This window comes from Mizuhopecten yessoensis, unplaced genomic scaffold, assembly GCF_002113885.1.
Source record: "Mizuhopecten yessoensis strain PY_sf001 unplaced genomic scaffold, ASM211388v2 scaffold716135, whole genome shotgun sequence".
Taxonomy (NCBI): Eukaryota; Metazoa; Mollusca; class Bivalvia; order Pectinida; family Pectinidae; genus Mizuhopecten; species Mizuhopecten yessoensis.
The window spans coordinates 91,503-110,853 of NW_018479965.1; the positions used below are offsets into that span (position 1 = coordinate 91,503).

The 19,351-nt window shown below is 33.7% G+C and overlaps 3 protein-coding genes across 5 annotated transcripts in view; 1 reads left to right on the forward strand and 2 right to left on the reverse strand.

Moving 5' to 3' along the window:
* Positions 1-9,278, reverse strand: LOC110441804. Its single transcript, XM_021485059.1, has 12 exons — positions 9,129-9,278; positions 8,598-8,652; positions 7,220-7,415; positions 6,873-7,013; positions 5,453-5,641; positions 4,376-4,661; positions 3,912-4,044; positions 3,069-3,631; positions 2,218-2,411; positions 1,904-2,012; positions 1,435-1,677; positions 1-1,220 (listed from the first exon to the last, which is right to left on the reverse strand). Exons 1-12 carry the CDS (start codon positions 9,238-9,240, stop codon positions 1,183-1,185), a joined length of 2,259 nt encoding a protein of 752 aa, XP_021340734.1. The 5' UTR covers positions 9,241-9,278; the 3' UTR covers positions 1-1,182.
* Positions 9,242-19,351, reverse strand: part of LOC110441801 — a 20,584-nt gene continuing 10,474 nt past the window's right edge. The window contains exons 3-5 of the mRNA XM_021485055.1: positions 10,406-10,843; positions 9,369-10,268; positions 9,242-9,249 (exon numbers count right to left, since the gene is read on the reverse strand). Coding sequence (XP_021340730.1) covers positions 9,242-9,249; positions 9,369-10,268; positions 10,406-10,796 — 1,299 coding nt within the window. The 5' untranslated portion in view covers positions 10,797-10,843. The remainder of the gene's footprint in view (positions 9,250-9,368; positions 10,269-10,405; positions 10,844-19,351) is intronic.
* LOC110441805 (influenza virus NS1A-binding protein homolog B-like) overlaps positions 12,363-19,351 on the forward strand; it is a 28,120-nt gene continuing 21,131 nt past the window's right edge. Inside the window, exon 1 of one of the 3 annotated variants that reach the window (XM_021485060.1) lies at positions 12,363-12,623. The gene's annotated coding sequence lies outside the window, so the exon portion shown is untranslated. The other 2 variants (XM_021485062.1, XM_021485061.1) reach the window with 2 other exon arrangements.

Genomic DNA, 19,351 nt, shown 5'->3' on the forward strand with positions numbered 1-19,351 from the left:
AAACATTTTATTTTGTCTTCTTGTCTTTCCTTGCATTATTCGTGATCTCATGAACAATATATGATGTGATAATGATGACCTCATAATATTGAAATATACCACATTGAATATGTATGGATAGTTTTCGATATGGCGTCACCGAATACACGTATTCTTGTCGCCATTAAACTTGTCAACTGTCGCACTCTTGAAAATATGTATAACACCTTCAGGTATCTTCTGTTTATCACATAATCATCAAAATATTCATTAACTTCAAACGTGTAAAATATTTACGTATGGATTTATGGACATTTCATAATGGTTTTGAATATCGTGTTTGTGCAAAATTCAAAAAATAAAAGATCATGTCAAAAATAATTTTAAATAACTCCTTTTCAGTTAAAATTGATGGAACTCGTCAGGAATATCAGTGAGCAAGAGACGCTGTATTTTGTGTGACAGTGGGTTGGTCACTTTAACAAATGCCAGCAAACATGTCTAACAATGATTTTTTGTTGTTTATGAGATGATGTTCCGACGAAGACTCTTATATTTATTTGTATGTAAGTGTTAGGATTCTTCAGTTACACTGTCAGTTTAGTGTTTTCATATATTGTGATGTACACAAGAAGACTCAACACGCAAAATAATCAAAGTAGGATCGTCATTAAACATGGTAAAATGGTTGATAATTGCGCCACTCAATATTCATCGCTTCTACCCTAGGCCTAGACGTCAAATGGCATGCTTTGAAAAAAGTCACCGCGTAGATATATCATAGTTTACGGTACCTGCTGAAAATAATGATGTATTTATACACATGTATTCAAATTTGAAAATACGATGCTTATACATTTTTCAGCTGAAATGGGAAGCTGTTTTCATTTATTGTTTTTGAAGCATTGCATTATTTGTCTTATATCTTATTTCATTGTTCTTTTCCTTGCAAACTCTTGTCTCCTCCAAACAGAATACCTGTTTTGGTGTCCATCACGTGTCGCATATTTCTCATTCAAACATCGTATCGTGTTCATTATGAATCATCAATGTCTCCTCCAAACACATCATCATTTAACATCATACATCACCAATGATACCTTTCACAGAATCGTTTCACATAATGTATCACAAATGTCTTCTCCAATCACAGCATCGTTTCACAGCATACATAATCGATGTGTCTCCTAGTAGAGTGCCGCGTCAGGAGGGTGTTTTCGTCATCATCGTTGTCAAATGATCTGCAGGGAAATATATATAAAGATATAGTTAATAACAGACGTTTCCTCTTAATTCGCTCACGATTATTTGCACTTAGAACATATCTAGTATAAATAACTTAACGCGCTGTATAACGCTTGAAGATAGAATATATTAACTCTCTTTATGTGATGACAGACACGAGTCTGATGAAGCAACAAAAACGTTCACTAGAAGAAATGTTCACTGTCCTACCTGCAATGTGATTCAGCCCAAGATGATTTAAACATTTAACGAGTTTTCGGATCCCATATCCATTTTGTTTCTGTTTCCAAAGCGACAACATTCCACGACATTTCGACACATCGTCTGCAGTTTCAGCATCAATGGTGTGGATCTCCGATTCATTCATGTCCAGCATGCTTGCAATGTCCTTCCATCTAGATACTACTTGACTGCTTTTGCATACCGATAAGATCACAGTCTCCATCTTATTATCTAAAATGAATATTTACGATCACAATAACATCAAAACAAGTCACAGCTATATCAAATTATCATATTATACGTGTATTTATTATAATTGATAAAATAATTGTGTAATTAAACGCAAAGTTTTAAGTATAATTTTAAATTGCTTCGATCAATAAAAGCACATTGTTTAACATAAAAAACCCAGTTTGAAAATATTTTATGGAGTAAATAAAAAAGAGATGTACTTGACCTCTCGTATTCCTGGCCTTCTCCCGTCGGTACCTTTTGCTGCTGTCTCTTAGAGCATCTGCCAGGTCATCCCTACCACTGTTACGTAGGGCCGCAATCAGAGCAGATGTCTAAGGATCAACAAATACAAAAATATACTACAAAATATTAGCATGTATATACAACAATCAATACAAAAACTTGTATGGTCGAACAAAGAGAACGATAATTCAAACATATAATTTTGCACACCAATGACACATTTATCTTACATTTGTATGTTTGCACAAGTGTTTCGTAACGTTGTAATAGTGAGGGAAATCTGCGTTAAATTACTTTTTCATTTACGATCAGGGATCGTTTGAACCATGTCATGAGGATATCTCTTGCCAGCTCTTGGTTCTTTCCCTTGTGTTGCTGTTTGATTGACTGTATTCTCGGATGATCAATATTCAGGCTATTTGCAAGTGGAAGCCATCCCTCCCCAATAGCCTTTGCAAGACTCTCAAGAAATTCTGGTGTGATTGTCCCTGCATAATGAACAGATGTAAAAAACGTTTGTTTCACCCCCTCTGGTAAGTGTGAACAGTGGCATTGTAGTTCCTGCAGGTTTGCTTTAATGATAACAACAAAATATCAAAAATAAACAATTAACTGCATGGTTAATTTAAAATTTAACAACTACTTAGATATTTGCATAAAACGGACAACATGGCGAAAGTTAGTTGCTGGGTGATGGTGTGGATTTTTTAGTGATAGAGCAAATTTTTACTAGCGAGTGAAATAGACAACACTCTAGACAACAGTAACAATTTGTTGTTTATTAATGTGCTAGATTTGAAAAATACAGTTCCTGGTTGTATGGACACATTTTCATAATCAGAAGTTTTGAAACATTCATTTTGAGAAATATGTTGTAAGGTAATTAATTTATGAGACGATAAGTTTCGAGACAATCGACTTCAGTAGATAACAGTTCTTTGTTCTTTTGGCATGATATTCCCGACGCCAGATAACAAAACATAATGTGTTCGCATGTTTGGTATGCGTAAGGACTTTTAAATTAAACCGCCTGATAGAATAACTAGTAATTGTTATGATGACAATTACAAAAAAAACATAACAATTAATCAGAATGAATAAGATGAACTAATATTAAATCATGGTATTATTTAGGTCTATCTCACCTTCGTTTCGCACTGTTACAGGAGCCCGCACTACTTTTGTGGACAGCCTAGGCACTGTCTTGGGAAGCGAGATGGGTATTTCAGTGATGATATCCCAGAATGCTTTGTTATCAACATCACTGTGCTGACAGTCAAACGGCTGCTTCGCTTTCCATACAAATATTTGAAGAAATCCACAGAACGAAGAAAGCGACCTCTGACAAAATCTGTCGACTATGTCAATCGTCCAGGCCGTGTGAATCCCATGAATTCCATAATAACGAAATATAGTTCGATGATTGGAAATTGAAGATACGTTACCACGAAAACATAAACACAGTGTATCGCCCTCTCTCATTTTTATGGCTCTCGTGGTAACGATATTGTCTGTCTCTAGTCGCATCATTTGGCGGGAGTTAACGTTCGAGGCTCGGTCACATGACAAGGCTAGTTCGTTAAGGCACCTTTTGTTGTGAGCCAGGCATATCTGTACATTTTGATATTCGATATTAGACAGAAGTCGTGGAACTATATCTTGTATCACTTTTGGCAGCAACTCCTCTGTGACTTCAAGCACAACCGAACTAAAACAATATGTTTACAATTGTTTATATATACATTGTTAATGTTAAGTTATACAAATATTAACATCTTCTTTTTCTACAAAAAATATTATGTTATCATGTAGGTAGTTGTGATATTCACATGTCAAAAATGCTAATAAACTTAATAAAATATAAACAAATAATGGCATAACGTTATATTTCCCTTCCTACACTAACATATCAAACGGATTCTAATTGTATAGTATGTATTTCAATGATAATTAAATTAATTGTTTATTATCAAATAAAAACCACTTACGTGCTTGATTTCTCATGTACAGAAAAAATAGCCTGGTCATCTACTGTGACATCATCCGAAGACAACGTCTTGACCTTGGTAGCCATACAAGATGCAAAACGAACAAGACGGCATTCTTTTTCTTGACTAGGCTCTGTAATGATATTCGGTGGTGATAATAAATGCCACCCAACAACAAATCTTAACTCATTAATCGCCAAACATCCAATACATAATAAAAAGCACAACAGATACGAAATGTTAAACTAGAAGAATTATAATTGGAAATCATATGGACCAAGTTTACTGGTGCGGCGGATACTTCTAATATACAAATCAATTACTATGTTAAGAACATCATATTTTTTTATGGCAAACAAACAGAACGCTTTGAAATATACCGACATTTTCTATGAGATATTTACATAGCGAAAGAATATCAATAGTTCTCTGTTATATATATATCGTGTAACGCACATGCATACCCACAAATTTGCCGAATGTCGAGTTTTTCCTGCCCATCTGGCCTCCCCTAGACGTTGACCTGTAACCAGAATCAGGAGTTCCTAGACAAGAAGAGACACGCTTACTGCCAGTCATAGGACGGGAAGGTACGGGAGGTCGAGTACACGGCAGGTGCATGTATATTGTCTGGGGATGGTCATCATAGAAGTTAAGTGTGACAATGGCCCCAGCATTGTACAGTTTCTGTCTGTCTGTATCAAACGTCGTCTTGGTTTCTTCTAATATGCAAGGCAGCACAGGCAGCACCTGACAATTATAAATATTACATAATCTTGCATTTTAACTCTTGCGAACTTCAATATAGCTGTTAATTCGGGAATTCTTGCTACATGTGACTATTTTAAATGTTCTTTGACACTATGCAATTATTTTCTCTATTCAGAAAAAATGGTATGAGACATAATTATTTGTATATTTGTTGGTGCTTACATAAAAATCTCTTTCTTAGCATATGCTCAACAGATCTGACCATGTTTGTTTTCAAAGACGATCTTGTCCCTTTCCAAAGACAAGGTAATATCTCGTTGACAACAAACATGGTTAGATCAGTAGACTATACGCTTAGAACAAGGTCCTTAAGGATCTTTTCTCTAATTCCTCAAGACTAGGCAATAACACCAAATACGAAATGCTGCCTTTTCTATCCTTTTCAGTTATTTTGCACAATTTTGCATATGAAAGGGAGGAAACGATTTGATAATGAATCATTTGAATGTTATGCTTATTGATATATTCAATTAGTATGGCCGTGCTGCGTCGAGTGAAAGGGACTCATTTGTTTACTGTAGAATTCCAAAAAACTGCAACTTAATTGTTGACTAGATAAATGTTGTAAAAAACATAGAGACACATGTACGAGACCAATCAGAAAATATTATATGATGCATGTTATAACCGTTTTATATTTCAGTTTTTGGTTATATGACGAAACTGTTATTACGACATATCACTAACGACTTAGACATCATCAGTAGGTAGTGATTTACGCTACTTATTGTGGTTTCCTTTAGTGTCCGTTGACCTAACACGACACCTACCTTGAGTTCGACATGGACATTTTTAGCGTTGATTCTAGCACTGACGGGACACGTAAGGATAATCTCCCTGTCTACAGTGGAGTGAAATCTCGTCATCTTGTTCGTGAAAACAATATCGTCCACGATCGGTTGGGCAACTACCACGCACGTGGTGGGTCCGGTAAACTTGGCCATCAGTACAAAAATGTTCTGTAATGTACACAATAAACCATTTATTAAAATATATTTTTTTTTATCTCCGTTCATTCTTCTATATAGTGTATACACAGTAAGAGTTCCATTTGTAATTATGATACTGACTATACCTCTAGCGACATTATTTATTGGAGATGATTGTCGGTTGCAAGCTATTGGCTTTTGTATTCATTGAACGTTTCCTCCGTTGAATTTTCATTCGACTGTTATTAAATTTACCACATCGTCAGTAACGACAGAACATGAACTTAAAATCGATACGGTAAAAGGACAACAACAGGTGCTGAGGAGATATCAAACAGAACCCCGTGTTAAATCAGGGGCGAAAACCTGGCTGGTATTTATGAAACCGTTCTCAGGTTCAAACTCTGATTTAGTGATCAATTCCAATTTCTTATTCCGTTAATAAAATAAAGAAATATTCTTTTTTGTCAATGGTAAGAATTTTTTTGATGAGACTACAAGCTAAATACCATTTTAAAATGTTACACTTGCCTATTTGACAGTGTCACATTATTTAAGGGAAATACACAAATGTTGCTTTTGTTTTGTTTTGCATGTATGTGTGCATGTGTCTCGGAGAAATGGTGTGTTTGTGTATTTTCCTCCTGGTGATAGAGTTGATCTTATACCGACAAATGTTGGCTTCATCACGAGAATGTTTCCACAAATACGCACCCGGGTATTCCCGAAGAGTAGGAATTTCCTGCACCACATGTGGCGCCCGTCATGATTTCTCAGGCTAATGTCTGCACGTCATGAACGTTTTTATCATAGTAGATATATAATCTTTAAGATGGAAACCAGGTCATTATGACAATCATACTGTTTCGGCATTGTATAGTGAAATAGAGTGAAAGCGGTCAGATGAGATACCCTGGCTAAGTAGTTTCCCGGTTAACAAAACGCATCCCTCCAGAAACAATAAAATTAATAGAACAGACGCGACTCCTCATTTGATTTCCGTTATCATGTACTTTTTCGAAAGCTGTTATAGAGACGTTGAAACATGTGTGGTTCTGAATGTACAATATATATCTCACAAAATGATTTCGCATTCATTCATTGGATTTAAATCGGTCAATAACATTAAAAACATATAATTCCTGTGAATATAAGTTAAAAAAAAGGGTAAATCGTGGCGTTTTGAAGCCATAGTCTAACATTTAACATTGCATATTGCTTGACATATTTAGATGTATATTCGTACTATTCCTAGTCTTACTGATTCATCTTCCCGGTCATACAAAGTTTCCCGGCACGGATATTCATTCCATCTGTCTTGTGAATCAAGCACACGCAACACGGGTTCCTGGTAGTAATGCATCTCGTCCTTCACGAATGGAATTGCTATAGTAACCTCATCCTTCAAAAGACAAATATATGTGATTAAACATCCAAAAAATTATCAATATTGCATATTTATATATTTAAGATGCAAGATACAAATACGAATATGAATCAATACACATATCATAAAGAACTGAATTCAGCACAATAGTGTTACACAAATATTTACATTGTATAAAACTATTTCTACGCGTATTTATTAGGCTTCGTTTGCTATCTTACCTCGTCTTCGTCACCACCTTGGTTCTCCACAGGAACTATATGAATGATGTTGCTGACGACATTTTCGTATAAATTGACCATTGAAGGGACATCAGCTGGATAGACGAGAGCGCAGCGTGCTGGATCCGATCTATCTGTCTCCGTGTAAACTACACATCCCACAACGGACTCCCCCTTATAGTCATTAACCATTATACTGTAACAGTTGTATAAATATACAATGTATCTAACAACAAACCCAGTCTTCAAGTCACCAATCAGTACATTTTAACAGTTAAATAACTATCCATACTCATCGCTCTTGTCACCAACCATTATACTGTAACATTTGTATAAATATACAATGTATCTAACAACAAAAGCAGTCTTTAAGTCATCAATAAATACATTGTAACAGTTAAATAACTATCCATATTCATCACTCTTGGCATCAGCCAACACTGTAATTATTGTATGAATATTCGCTCAGCTTTATACATCTAACAACATTAGATACATAAATTCAATGCTGATGTCATCAACTGGTACAGTGTAGTTATTGAGAAAAAAAAATCAATAAACTGTTATATCTGACACAGCAAACTTATCACTGTTCACATAAACCATCACGATATTATGATTTTATAAACATATTTGAAACAATATATCCAACAACAATATAAACTATACATCCGATTGTCATCTCACTCATTAAGTAACAAAACAGCATGCTATATGAATAAACTACTCTATTAAAATTAGGAACTATTGCAAATTTTAACGGTAGCTAACTACAGCCTGAACAAAACATAGTAAAATATTTGGGGTTCCTCTATTGTTAGTCATTTACTAGTTCGGTGTAACAACGTGAAAGACAGTATGAACGATATGCACCTCCCCGTCATAACAGAAAATATTAAATACACAAGTTTTTATTCTTTCGTACGTATATAATTATCTTTTTAATAACACTTATATTTCAATATTTCAATTATCAAATAGGCTTTAAATGTCATCAGCAATATAGATATTTGGTGAATCAGATGAAAAGATGTTTTGTCAGTAATGATTATGTTGCCATCAACGTTCGCGATAATATATATTAACATGAACCGACTTTTTGACGCCCAGTAGTATAATGAGCATGCACATATCTTTGTTGGAAAATAATTGAATCGATACAGGCATTAATTATTAAATTTTCATATGTCAGGAAGTACACTCAATAAATGTTGTTTAGATTGATTCCGTTTTTCCAAAATATATATGCATTACATACGCATTCTAATGATAAATAGATAATGGTAAGATGAATACACAATGCAATAACGTAGGCTGTAAAAATGTCACGCATGAAAGTCACAGATCAACATAAAATTTTGATATGCTGTCTACTTACACAACGTCATTCATGTTAGAATAGGTGCTAGCCCAGTCCATGGAACATGTGCTATCTGAAATAGATAAATGATTTTATTACATCTTAACGTAAGCAAGACAAAACAATGTAACAGCATGTATATGGTAAGCATGGCCATTGTAACTACTGTCGACACATCAACGATTTTAAAGACATTTCATAGACAAACTCAGTGTTTAACTTTTAGATCACGTCACAAAGGGTCGGGTAAGAAGTGGTTGGCGGTTTAAAATAAAGTTCTTTTGAGCACAAAATATTAATTTGAGTATAAAAACAGGAGTTTGAATACGGTTCCCGGATATGGATTTCAAAAACAACCAAATATACAATGCAATTTTACACTAACAAACATACTGTTTTTTATAGTGTTCTATAATGATAATAGTTGACACATCGTAACAATTTGTTGCAAAATATTTGGTATTTATAAAACTAATAATTGGCATCTTAAATCAGGTCTTAAATGTTATACGTCAGTAATTGCAATATACAGATGGACTGTGCACGTACCTTTCCGCGAGAAAGTTTCCTCGTCAGCAGTCTGGTCGATTTGGAAACTGAGACGTGATGTTACTTTATCCCTTACATCATTGTTGATCTGTACTGTCTGTTCAACGGACATTTCAGTCGACTGGTCATATGAATCAACTGACTTTGTGCTTTCCCTTCGTTCAATACTTACCATAACCTCATTTTCTTTTACTAACCCTAGGTCATCGTTTGTATTGACCTGAACGACATCGTCGTCACATTCAACCGTGTGCTCACTTTGGTCATTTGTTGAATCGTCACATTGTCCTATTGTCATATTACTGCCATTGTCATCTTCTGTGTTCTGTGTGCCATCATCATGCTCTATGTCCATATTGGATAACTGGCGGACAGTTGTCATCTCCTCATCCTCTTGGTCACGGTTGGAGTCTTGGGATTCAAATGTTGTTTCAGCATTTTCCTCAGTTTTTGGAGTTTCTATATCTGACGGAGGAGGGTCAGATTCGTTAGTGTCACACGTGTCTGATGTGTTCCCCGTAGCATTTTCAATCTCTGGATCATCATTTTCTTCCTTCTTCTCTATGTCGATTTCAGAAGGTGATGCTATTGACACAGTTTTATCTTGATGTTCCCTTACGACAGATGAGTCTGTTCTAACACTGGCTGCCACTACCTGTCGCATCAATCGTAATTCTTTGTACACATCCTTCATAGTAAGTTTTTTCGGTCGCTGTTTACATTCTTTGTCATGTTCTTCAATTGATACATCCCCATTTATTGTTGATATGTCATTATCAGTTTTATTTGTGTCTTTTTGCTCTGAGAGAATTTCTTCTAACATGGGTTTTTTCGTCAACACTACATCTGACAATTGCCTGTCAAGTTTGGGCCGACGACTCCATCGATCCTTCATGCTACTCAGTGCTTCTGAAAGTTCTTTTTCTCGCGCCATGTCACCCATATTGTTGTACGTATCCGTGCAGAATATTGCCCGCCTACGATAGCGCCTCGCTTTGGAATGTTCCCATGTTTCCTCTATGTATTCTGTGTTCTTCTTCGCGGGATTATCTTCCGTTTCCGGTACTACGGTAATCGTAGAATCGATGGATGACATCTGTCTACTTTCTAGTTGACCTGAGCTTGAACTAGGTTGTGGATCTGCTAAATATAACAAAACTATATGCAATATAAACACCAACGCACATAAAATCAAACTTGTTGAGTCAATCACTTTATGATTTATATAAATACAGAAAAAGCACTATACAATACGTTCACTAAAATATAATGCATACCATTTAGTTGCTTATGCTGGTTTCCGTTGTTTGTAGAGCACTCTCCTGCTATGCTTGGTGCTTCTATCTGGTGATTGACAGGCATATTGTGCACAGTGATGTCAACCGAGTGCACCGCCATTGCGTTTCCATTGACAGTCGGCATGTCACAATAGTTTTGCATTCTAGAGACTATATTCCGGCCCGGATCATCATCAGTGTTCCCTGCACCTTTTACTCTTGACGAAGATGGAATGTGTTCATCATTATCTCCCTTTGTGCAGTTGTCGTGAAAAGACCCGTTTTCTTTAATCTCAACGTTAACTTCAATGTTTTGTTGTTGTTTTCCTCCACCACCTGAACCTCTCCCAGTAATGTCTTCTGAATGTTGCTGGTTTTCTGGGTCTGTCATGTTTGGGTGAGGCTCGCCACAATTACGTGAATAACGATGATAAATCACTGTGAAAACAAGAGAAAATATTCAAAATATCACAAAAACACTTTTAAATGATTCTTTTTACGTGATATCGATTTGTTTATCATTATGAAAGGGTCACGTCAAAAGGCGCAAGATATAATACAACACTCTGGGTATCTTTGTTATTTACATTCGAGCTTATCTCTCAATAATTTTCAATCATTTATTGATTTGTCTACTTTTTTTTCATGTTTCCTAATGTAATCAGATAAATGAGATGCAGAGACATTATGAATCTTCTATTTCGGAAGGACTTTCTTCACATTAAGAGCTAAATCCAATATAGAGGAGATGGTTATGTCAATACTGAGGACAGGAAATTTTACATCACATTGTAGGTTATGGTAGTAAAGCGACAATTATTGTAATACAGTACTATGTATACATATATAATGAGGTCAAGTATGTCTCAATAGTCATTGTTCGCTAAAATGGATACGCCAATCAGGATAAAAAGAAAATGCATCCTCCTGTAAATGATATTACTCAAATCATTCGACATCAACTTCGAATTGGTACGAGCTGATCGGTTTTAATTTTGTGAGAGACAATTTAATGAATGCGTACCGCAATTAGCATATATGTTAATTGGGACATAGAAACATTGTAAGGGACACTGACTATTTTAGAACCTGACATTTAATAAAAATGAATAAAATTGTAAATACGTTAAAGGTAAGAATACATAAATCATTTGTTGAGTTGTTGTTTTGTATCACATCCACAGAATCCTTTGGATAGCCTAAGTGTTTTGTTAGGCATGCTGACTTTGTACATTTAAATGGAATTCTCCATATTTAACGCGTTTGAAAAAAGTACATAATGTTATGATAATTATTTATGAATATGGTTCTTTTATATTTCTTAGCTGGATGCTGTTGGTAATATGTTCTATGGTAAATTTAAATCCGCTAGTCAGTGATTCAACTTCAGGGGGTAAACGATATCATTTGTATTGTTTTGGGTATCTTTATCATGAAAACTGTAGTAATATGAAATCATGATTATTGAGCATTGTGGTCCTTTATAAAATTGTGGATTAGAACTAAATAGACGATGTGGCTATATGATGTAGGATAATGTTTACTTTATTTGACTTACTGTACATACCAACAAAATTTCAAACAGGTGCTTCATTCATTGGTATTTTTAGCAATTATTTTATGTACAGGTTAGTACTGAAGATTATATTAACATTTAAATACCGGGTGAGAGTACATTTAAACTGTCTACCTTGTGTGTATTCAGACACCTTTTATCCCCCCAACTCCCACCACCAGATAACCGTATTGACATAAGCTCCTCAAATTTGTCAGTTCCTTTTAGTATCACAATGCTACCTGAACGTTAATATCAAGGTAAATATGAGAAATCGCTGGCATTGCACACTAAGTGCTTGTCAAACACGAACAAAAGTATTTAAATAATAAACATTTAGTCAAACTAACATCTCGTCAACCCCCCAACGCTAAGTAAAGAAGTATGACAGTAACAAAACTCTCGGTCGTTGCCAGGAATGAATCTTTTCTCTCTTGGTTGAAGCATACTTAAAAAGAAATGTATCGAATTTCCTGGTCATATATATTTGCTTGATGAATATCTAAAAGTGGACTGCATAACCACTGCTCGTCAGTTTCTATGATATCGCATGCGTTGTGTGACACTGAGACTAAAAGCGGTACAAAGTAGTATGGGAATCAGGAGCTGTACGGATTAGGATGTGAACATCGGCTACTCACACAAGAAAATCTCCAAGTTTCAGTAAGTAGCTACAGTATATGATCATTACTTCATTTAAAGTCGTATGATCTGTTTTACGGCATTTCATTTCATGTGTCATTCGCGATTTTAATAGTCAATTTTATATGGAAGCTGTTATAACAATAGATAGCATGAAACCAGAGACATAATGATTTGTATTAATTATACACATGGTAGAACTGGAAATCGAAGTTTTGTGGTTAAATATTGACATTACACGGTAAATAGTGAACACAGAAAGAAATAATACTAAAAATGCAATAAAACTTCAAGCCTGTGACACTTTTATGCAATTTTCGAAAAAAATAGGTTAAATAACGGAACTGTTGTAATCACGATCTCGCTAGCCATGTATATTTCATTAACAGTGTATATCACACGCAGTAACAACATTCTTGATACCAATCGCTAGCCACGGTCGTAACGGTAACATTTAAATAATAAATATAGGATTCAGTAACCGTTAAGAACAATAATAAAGACATGAGTTATACAAATATTTCTTACAGGAAATCATCAAGGCTTTAATGATAATGTGGTGACCATCTCTTTGGCAACGCACACGTAAAGACATGTAATTTCATCCAATATATGTTGATAAATAGAAGAATAGCAGAACGCAATATCCTTCACCAACAAGGTTTTTCAATACTAAAATTACATCAATACCTTGAAACTGGTATATAGCATGATACGAAAGATGATGAGGGGTACTTTCCTGTTATTCTATAGATTTTTAATGAAATTTTAATCATATGGTTTATATCGATAAAAAGTATCATCAAAATCAGATACACTTTTACATACATGTATAATATACTATATTGCGAAAACATCATTACATATTATCAAATTTAACGGGAAATCAATAAGGAGTAAAATTTAAAAAAAAAAACATTTAAAAATCGACGTGTAATGATGTAGGAGTTGTCGCTGAATGTGACCTATTATGAACTCGTACATTAGCTCCAAATATATTCATCGATTGTAATTTCCTGAATATCTCTAGGCAAATACCCTCTGCTTTTATACTACGCTCTAATTATTTATAATTCTTAATGTGATTTTCACCGTGCTTATTTGGGATAATGCTTTGTATATGTAAATTGAGATTTCCCTATGAAAATGTATAGCTATTCGGCCTGTCGATCATTGCGGTATGGACATAATATACATATAGGAGTGAATTAGCAACCACACAATATCTGTAGTCCGTAGTTAGTTTTCTCTATTATAATGTACAGTGCTTACTACAATAGTGTATAGGAGGAGCATTATTGCTGAATAGAATACACATAAGGCCGCTATTCACATTTTAATTAGTTTAGTGTAAAGACTAGTGACAATAGTAGACTGATCGACGGGTATACCGATCAACGTATGAAGTACACGTAATATTTATTTACACAGAAAGTTAACCCATCATATTCTCTAAAATCTTTTAATATTTGCAAATTTTCTAAATCGAAAGTTCCTTTAACGTTTTTGTTTCTGTACACATACGTAAATGCTCTGATAACGTCCACCTACTTTTCTCTTATTTGCATTTGACATTTACCAAGAGATCCGGTTAAGATCACAGAGCTTTACAGATGTAGATGTTGTTCAAAGGTTTTTACCGACCTCTCTCACTGTAAGTATATGTACATGTAAACTTCATACATAACGGAACAACGGCAACGATACCGTAGACATTTTGACAATTGTCAATATTTTGATTTACATGTGCCTATACGACTCCTGGTTACCGATGTAGATGCTGCTACCTGAACGATGAATAATCAGTATCTCGGTGTGATATCCTTGTATTGAAGGCGAATATGTGTGTATCTTATATTTCTTAAATTATGATTAACCAGGTAAGTGAATATTTATCTAACTTTATTTCATATGAACATTTCAGAATATACTGTTAAATGTAATACACTTTGTCAAATTAATAAATTATTATTTAGCCAAGTCTGGCCATGGGAAATCACACATATCATATATCTGTACACAGATTAATGGGTTAACCTATATCATGCCATGCTTCAGAACACCCATATCGAAACTTGGCAGCTATTTGAATATCTATTTAATGTTGACACACCTGTTGAATTTAAATCAGACAGGTAGAATGATAATCTATCTATAGATCGATAATCTGCATGTGGTGTCATATGGCCACATTCAACTGTACACTGCGGAGATTACCGACAGTGTAACCTGATAATGATAATGTATCGAATCAGATTAACCTCATTATATTATTTAGAATGTAGACACATAGTTGTATGATATAAAAATAAAGAAAACATTAAACGGAAAGAAAACCAGATATTTAAGATACATCTAACATCAATGATTACCAAATAAAAAACTCAGGCTATAACAAATTATTATTAACAGAAACTTAATGAATATCCAGTTTCACTCTGGAGGATTATGTATTTATAAGTCATATCCGTCATATCCATGCCTCTTTTTGTATAAAAGATATGCTTCAACCTTTTCATTTATAAAGTATGTGTCATGAATAAATAAAAATGAATACATTTTCAATAGCAAAGTATGTCAATTCAGGTTGATTTAGAGCCCGTAGGTAGGGGTATGAGCTACTCTCACGAGGCTTATTAGCAGAATTTGCGACGATACAAAAATAGATGAATTTTCTAATTCTAATTCCACTATCAAACAATTCACCTGACAACAGTTTTTGTCTACCATAGCAACAAAGGTCACCGAAGGAATTCAAACCATTGTCTGATGGCCCGTAAAATGCATTTTAAAATAAAACAGAAAAGAAATTCTTTTTAACTTGGGTTTGTGTATTGACTGTTTATGCTGGGACTTAGCGAGGCATTGTTGTTGTCATTTTGAGAAAGGACCTCTTTATTTAGGGCATACATAGCTTAACTTCATGGTAAACTAGAACCAGATAGGCTGATATTGTAAAACTGAAGTTAATCACAGCTTTGATGAGCTGAGCAAGCTTTGTAAAAGTTGCTCGGGCGAATGAGAGTGTCAAATAGGAACTCACTTTCTCGTAAATAAGTCCATGAACAATAGGAACTACCTGTTGTTATTGATCGTTGTTATAATAGGGTATGTTTTAAATATTCTTGGTGACATATCGTTTCTCAAATATTTACCTTTCTATTTAAACCGATCAAGACATTTAAATGTTTTGGCATTGAAAATAATCAGCTTGAGAGTAAAACGATTAAATATTTGTTTTTCATATTGAATTATTTATATTTCTTTTTAAAAGAATAACTTGTAAAGATGAAATAAATCACGTCTGACACAAATGACTCACCCAGCAACTATGTCAATATATGATCATACATGTAGATACATATGAATAATGCATGTTATAACTGATGTTGTGGTCATATATGCAAACACCTATAAATACAGTATGTTACACAAGTTATAATTGGTGTCTTGGTTATATCTCCTAACACTAATATGTAGTTCAATATGTGACACTTGAATAGAATAAATTTATTATTATTATTATCATTATCAATTTATCTTAAAATTATAATTAGTGAAGGTTACAACTGTTGTTTAGGTGATATTTAACTTTCAAGTGATATTTTGGTATTTTTTAAACTACACTTTATGTGTTGGTGAGATCAAAGCTACAACTGAAATTTAAGGTTATTTCTAATTTAAAACTGATGATTCGGCGTTACCTTATTTGCTACTGTGATTTGTGGGGTTTCGGTGAAATTTTAAGTTACAACTGATGTTTTGGTGATATCTAAGTTACAACTGATTGTTTGGTGATATCTAAGTTATACCTGATTGTTCGGTGATATATCAAGTTATAATTGATGGATACGTGATATATCTAAGTTATACCTGATTGTTCGGTGATATATCAAGTTATAATTGATGGATACGTGATATATCTAAGTTACAACTGATTGTTTGGTGATATATCAAGTTATAATTGATAGATACGTGATATATCTAAGTTACAACTGATTGTTTGGTCATACATCAAGTTACAATTGATGGATACGTGATATATTTAAGTTACAACTGTTGGTTTGGTTATATCTTAATTACAACTGTTGGTTTGATTATATCTTAATTACAACTGTTGGTTTGGTTATATCTTAATAACAACTGTTGGTTTGGTTATATCTTAATTACAACTGTTGGTTTAGTTATATCTTAATTACAACTGTTGGTTTGGTTATATCTTAATTACAACCGTTGGATTGGTTATATCTTAATTACAACTGTTGGTTTGGTTATATCTTAATTTCAAATGTTGGTTTAGTTATATCTTTATTAGAATTGTTGGTTTAGTTATATCTTTTTTACAACTGGTCGTTTGGTTGATCATATCTTAATTACAACTGATGGATTGGTGATATCTTAATTACAACTGTTGGATTGGTTATATCTTTTTTACAACAGTTCGTTTGATCATATCTTAATTACAATTGTTGGATTGGTTATATCTTAATTACAGCTGTTGGTTTGGTTATATCTTAATTACAACTGATGGATTGGTGATATCTAAATTACAACTGTTGGATTGGTTATATCTTTTTTTTACAACTGGTCGTTTGGTTATATCTTTATTACAACTGTTGGATTGGTTATATCTTAATTACAAGTGTTGGATTGGTTATATCTTTATTGGAATTGTTGGGTTGGTTATATCTTTATTACAACTGTTGGATTGGTTATATCTTAATTACAAGTGTTGGATTGGTTATATCTTTATTAGAATTGTTGGTTTGGTGATAACTTTTTTACAACTGGTCGTTTGGTTATATATGTTTTACAACTGTTGGTTTGATCATATCTTAATTAGACTTGATGGATTGGTGATATCTAAATTACAACTAATATTTCCTTTTCATTACAGCTGATGATTTGTTGATATCGTACTTACAGATGTTTTGTTTTTTATATCTGCTAACATTAACATACACCACGAATAGGGTTATGTCACATTACACAAAAAGATAACTTCTTGGATGTTTTTGTAATTACTTCTGTTTAGATATTAAGCAAACTCCACTTTATGTCATTCCGAAAAAAAAGAAAAGATTGTAATACAATTCTACAAGTTTAATAATAATGATAATGGTGAAAAAGTCATAAGAAATGGCACTTGAATTAATAACTATCAATAATAATTATTAATACCTTTATAGCCATATGGCACATTTTCTGTATTTCTTTATTTGAAAAGGAAAAGAAAAGGAACAGCCATATTTTCATTACAAGCTAAGTATTGTCTTTTCCTGTTTTCAATCTACAAACTGATCAGTGAAAACATACAATAAAAATGCCGCAAAACTCTCATCGGGAATTATGAACAAAATCAATTTTATTGTGTCGTATTTTATGTTATGTTACGTAGTAGATAGACTCTAAAATTGATCAATTTTCTTTGTCATTATTTCTTAATTGCTTATAGATCGTTTCAAATAACATGTATTTAGCAAACACGGGTTTGTGCTGTATCAGTGACTTAATTGGACATTATTGTCGCTTTTACGCATGAGTCATATACAAACATATATATATGCATGCACTCCCCTTTACACTATCAGTACACTGTTTCATATGAGATTTAGTTAAATCACATTGTAATAATATTTATTGGTTACAATAATAATAACAAATATCACAACATTCGTGTAAGTGGAATGGATTTGGAAAAACACCTTGTGAAGCAAACAAAAAATTGTTGTGTAAATACATAATTCATTGTATGTTTATTTACATTTACACTTGTTGTAAGACTTACTATAAATCAGGATGCAACTTTGCAACTACATTTATAGCCGACCTTGTAAGAAGGTCACACAGTAATATGCGAAAAACGACAGATCTATATATTATTTAATGATCAAGGCCATGTGCCTGTCCCACCTTACACAATGCGTTCGGAATTCTGGATTAATTAAAGGAATTCTGACACAGGCTAGCGTGACTGTCCACCATAAAAAGAAATGACTAAGTATCAACATGCCAACGCAGAGGTTATGTATACAACGCTACAAAAAGTTATGTGAGAAAGTGAAACTAGATATGTATGTTGATACGTACTGACTCTCTCCGAAAGTGTACACGGGACCATTGCCTGGTCTATTTCTGGTGACAGATTAACTCGAAATCACTGCAGTGCTAGTAAGGTATTGTGTTGTCGTGTTGTCTCTCGGTTGTATGTTTGTGTATCGTTTGTTGTCATGTACACCTGAATAGTGGACTGAGTGACCTCATCATCTGATGTTTTACTCCATAAAGGAAGCTGCAATGTCTGTCCAACTTGAAATTACAACGTAATTGTCCTTACTTTATCTATTTACCTTCCATATACTATAGCGACACGATACATGACTACTCAATTTATATTACAATATTCACTCCATTTGTCGGAGCTCCTATTGACTCAGAATTAGATAACGTTTAACCACAAGTGTAGGACTAATTCATCATAAAGCATATGAAGGATCAGTAAACACTATATGTCAGTCAACACAACCCGTGTACCAATTAGGATTGAGTATATGTTATACATACGATAAAGTCAACTTATTAATTAAGGTAATAAAATTTCAAAACAAACATGTTTTATATAAGAAATACCAATATATAGTTATCAGGTAAACTTTGATATCGATATCACAGATCAAGTACTAGTAAATAACAATAAATAATGTTCATTGTGTGTTGTCAAATTCGATGAATAATATATGCTACGGTAT